The 3,802-nt window shown below is 69.4% G+C and overlaps 2 protein-coding genes across 2 annotated transcripts in view; one reads left to right on the top strand and one right to left on the bottom strand.

The window, feature by feature from the left end:
* The window catches only part of CHLNCDRAFT_52421 (hypothetical protein), a gene marked incomplete at both ends in the record, with an annotated part of 5,530 nt that extends 3,891 nt beyond the window's left edge, over positions 1 to 1,639 (top strand). Inside the window, 4 exons of the mRNA XM_005847803.1 lie at positions 346 to 488; positions 781 to 1,057; positions 1,196 to 1,318; positions 1,493 to 1,639. Of these exons, the coding sequence (XP_005847865.1) occupies positions 346 to 488; positions 781 to 1,057; positions 1,196 to 1,318; positions 1,493 to 1,639 (690 nt within the window). The remainder of the gene's footprint in view (positions 1 to 345; positions 489 to 780; positions 1,058 to 1,195; positions 1,319 to 1,492) is intronic.
* A 782-nt stretch (positions 1,640 to 2,421) lies between these two features.
* CHLNCDRAFT_31168 (phosphoribulokinase precursor) overlaps positions 2,422 to 3,802 on the bottom strand; it is a gene marked incomplete at its 3' end in the record, with an annotated part of 2,992 nt that continues 1,611 nt past the window's right edge. The window contains exons 4-7 of the mRNA XM_005847638.1: positions 3,574 to 3,759; positions 3,191 to 3,334; positions 2,850 to 3,015; positions 2,422 to 2,681 (exon numbers count right to left, since the gene is read on the bottom strand). Of these exons, the coding sequence (XP_005847700.1) occupies positions 2,422 to 2,681; positions 2,850 to 3,015; positions 3,191 to 3,334; positions 3,574 to 3,759 (756 nt within the window). The remainder of the gene's footprint in view (positions 2,682 to 2,849; positions 3,016 to 3,190; positions 3,335 to 3,573; positions 3,760 to 3,802) is intronic.

Raw genomic sequence — 3,802 nt, 5'->3', positions numbered from 1 at the left:
TGGCGCCGACGGGGCACCCCCTCCCCCGCGCACACACCGATAGGTTGTCTGCAGCGGTCACGCATGGCTCCCAAGAGCGGACCCCCTTCTTTGGGCACCTGGCGACCGTGTTCTTCGCTGGCATACTGGTGCGTGAGGGTTGTAGGCTGCGGGCCACGCAGAAACCAATGCCGCCGAGGCCCCTGAGCATGTGGCGTGGGGCTTCACGCCCAAGGGTTGGGTGGCCCCAGTGTTCACGCCCTACTGGTCGCCTGCCGCCGCCGCCGGCCCACCACCGCCACCCGCCCCTTTTGAATGCGGAGACGGCACTCATTCTGCTGCCCCCTGTTCCCTCCCCACGCACAGGTGGTGGCCGCCACAACTTGGGACGTGCACCGCAACATCCGAGCCAACGACCGCCCCGTCACGCCCGAGCAGCAGGCGGCGCTCGAGGAGTGGCTGGCGGACTGGGGGCAGCGGCGCAGCGGCGGCGGCGGCGGCGGCGCGCGGTAGCCGCGCAGGCAGCAACAGGCAGGGCCTAGGCGCACCCGCCTGCCTGCTCCCTCCCTGCAACCGGGCCATGGCGCCCTCCCCGCTCTCCCTGCAGCCTGCGGCCGGGCGGCGGCCGGCCGGCGCAGGCAGCGGCAGCGGCAGCTGCTGCAGCAGCGGTGCCCTGTTCAGCAGCAGTAGCAGGTCGGGCCGGTGGCGGCGGCGGCCCGGGCCGGCCGCGGCCGCCGCGGCGCGCCAGCCGCAGCAGCAGCCCGACCCTCACGCCGTGCTGCGCGTGTCCCGCGGCGCCAGCCGCCGCCAGCTGCGTGCCGCCTACATCGAGCGCATCAAGCTGCTGCACCCGGACGTCAGCGCAGCCGGCGGGCAGGACACCACCGCAGAGGCGGCCGCGCTCAACGCCGCGTACGAGCGGCTGATGGCGGCCTACGGCACCAACTCTCGGGATGAGGGGGGGAGGGGGGATGAGGAGGAGGGTGGCGACCCTCTGGATGTGTTTGACCTGCCAGAGGCGGAGCCAGACCGGCTGTTCGTCAACCCCTTTGCCTGCTACAACATCAGCCCGCTGCAGGTAGGCGCGGCGGCGCCAGCCTCCTGCCCGCAGCCTGCCCAGCGTGCATGCGCGTAGGGCGCTGCCACGCGCGCCCTGCATCCGCACACACACCCAATGTACTACCGCGTACCGCCGCGCCGCGTGTGGCCTGTGCAGTGGGAGGAGCTGCAGCAGGTGGCGAGGGAGGCGGAGGCGGCGGGGCAGGACCCGTGGTACGCGCTGCAGCAGCAGGGGGTGCAGTGCAGCGAGGCCGCCTTCGTCTACCTGTCGCCGCAGCAGGTGCGGCGGGCGGCCCCGCACGGCTGTCCGCGCCCTGCTGGCAGCCCTGCTGTGCCCGCATGCCGCCCGCCTGGGCACAGCACGCCAGCATCTGTGCCGCTACGCTTGGCCCTCGCCTGCCCTCCCCGTGACTGCGAACACCCGCCCCGCTGTGCCTGCTGCCCCCGCATGCAGCTGGCGCTGGTGTCGGCTGAGCTGGAGCGCGCCTCTGCTGCCCTGGATGCCACCAGCCAGCAGGCCGCCGCTTTCTTCCTGGCCGACTGCCTGATGCGTGCCCGGGTGGCCAACAACCGCATGCCCACCCGCGCCAGCAGGTGGTGAAGGCGGGCGGTGGGCCCTCCTGCTGTGAACCTGTCCTTTCCTGCTAGCTAGTTCCGCGCCCCTCGTGACCTGTCTGGTGCCGGGCAGCGCCAGCCCTGCTGCTCCACAACATTTGTTGCATTTGCGCCCCCTCATGTTTGCCTCGTGCGGTGTTTGGTCTGCCGCACCTGCCGGCTGTGAAACAAAATGGGATTACAAGAGAGCCGGAGACAGAGCAACGGAAATCCTTCTCAGGAAGCTGATAGCTACGGGTGGGAGTCGCCGGGCGGTGGTGCACGGGGGGGGGCAGCCAGCGCCCAGGGTTCCGCCTGATGCGGCAAGGGAAGGGCAGCGGGGGCAATGTAGGAGGCGGTGAAAGGAGTGGGGTTTTGGGGGGGTTCTCTTCTCGCTGGGTGACGGGGATGGCATGTACACGCTTGCAAGGGAGAGAGGAAAGAATTACACGAAGGGGGGTGCAGGGCAGGCGCCCCGCAGCTGCCACCAAACAGAAATGGGGGTCAGGTTTACACACACACGGCGGCCGGTCAGGCGCCTCATGCCGGTGCCGCCGCTCAGACGGGCACAACCTCCTGCATGGCGCGCGGCAGCGGGACGGTGGGGCAGGTCAGCACGCCTCGCCGCGCGGCGCCGCCTGCTGCCGCAGGGCTAGCCCCCACCCGCTGGCCTCGTTGCTCCCAGCCTGCGCCGCCCCATCGCCCCTCTCTGGCCAGCCAGACCCGCATGTGGACGCATGTTTACAACTCCGGCACCCCACCCCACCACCACCCCACTCCCCCGCTTACCTTCTGCGTGATGCGCTCGTACACCTCGCGGCATTTGAGGCCCACGATGGTCTGGAACAGCCCCGTGCCGTTGTTGGAGCCCGGGAAGGAGGAGTTCTTGAGCATCTGCTGCGTGATCTCGCCGTAGAACTTGGCGCTGGTGTTGGACAGGTGGCTCTCCATGTAGATCAGCTCCTCCAGCTTGTCAAACTGGCCGTCCATCTCCAGCACGCTCACCTCCTCGCCGTAGTAGGTGTCGGGGCCGTAGAACATCTTGATGCCTGCGGGGCGGCACAAGTTTGTGAGGGGGCGGGGCGGGGGCGGCGGTGAGGGGGAGGAGGAGGAGGGCGGCAGGAGGGAGGCGGGAGGGAGGCAAGAGGGCATGCGTGCGGGCGCTCGCAACCTGCCCCTGCGCCTGCCGCGGCCCGGCTCCGCCCCTGTGTGCTCACCGGGGAAGGAGCAGGTGAGCTTGCGGCCGCAGGGGATCCACGACACGGTGGAGCCCTGGTCGAAGAGGTAGACGGGGTCAAACAGCTTCTTGCCGTCCTTCATGATCAGGCGCACGCGCAGAATCTTGCCCTCCTTCTCGTCGGGCACCAGCTGGGTGGGCAGCACCTGCGGCGGGGTGGCGGGGGTGGGGGCAGGGGCACGTGCAGAGGCGTGTGAGGATGGGGGCGGCGGGGCGGTGCATTGCGTGCATGTGTGCACGGGGTGCATGTGTGCATGTGTGTGCTTTCCCAACCCCCACCCCCAGCCCCCACCACCCTCACCACCCCTCACCCCACCCCACCTGGATGATCATGTCGGCCTTCTTCTTCTGCGGGTCGATGTAGGCGTCAAAGTCGGGCTTGCGCGCCTCGATGGAAGCCTTGATGCTCTCCAGGCTGTGCCCGCGCTCCGCCATGTCGCGCTGGATCTTCCACGCAAACTTGATCTGCGGGGGCAGGGGCGCGAGCGGGCGTGTGTGCGTGTTCACGGTGTGCGGTGGCCTGGGCGGCGGGGGCTGACGGCACAAAGGGCCCCATTCATCAGTGCAGCCGCCGGCCAGCGGCGCAGGGCAGCAGCCAGGGGAGCAGTCTGAAGGGCAGCCGCCACCTCTACCACCACCACCACAAACACCACCACCACCACCACCACCCACCCAACACACACACACACACACACACTGCCCACCTCGTCGGAGATGTCGAGGTAGATGCGGAAGTCGACCAGCTCGTTGACGCGCTCGTCGTAAAAGGGGTGCAGCCCCTCGATGACCAGGATGTTGGGGGAGGAGGTGGGCTCGGGCGGGTCCAGCAGGCCCGTCACGTGGTTGTAGATGGGCTTGTCCACAGCCTTGCCCTCCTTCAGGGCCTTGACCTGGAGGAGAGGGAGGGGAGGGTGGGTGGGATGGGGAGGCAAG

The sequence above is a fragment of the Chlorella variabilis genome (assembly GCF_000147415.1).
Source record: "Chlorella variabilis unplaced genomic scaffold CHLNCscaffold_10, whole genome shotgun sequence".
NCBI lineage: Eukaryota > Viridiplantae > Chlorophyta > Trebouxiophyceae > Chlorellales > Chlorellaceae > Chlorella > Chlorella variabilis.
The sequence above is the reverse complement of the archived record's forward strand: the minus strand, read 5'-3'. Positions and strand labels throughout refer to the sequence as shown.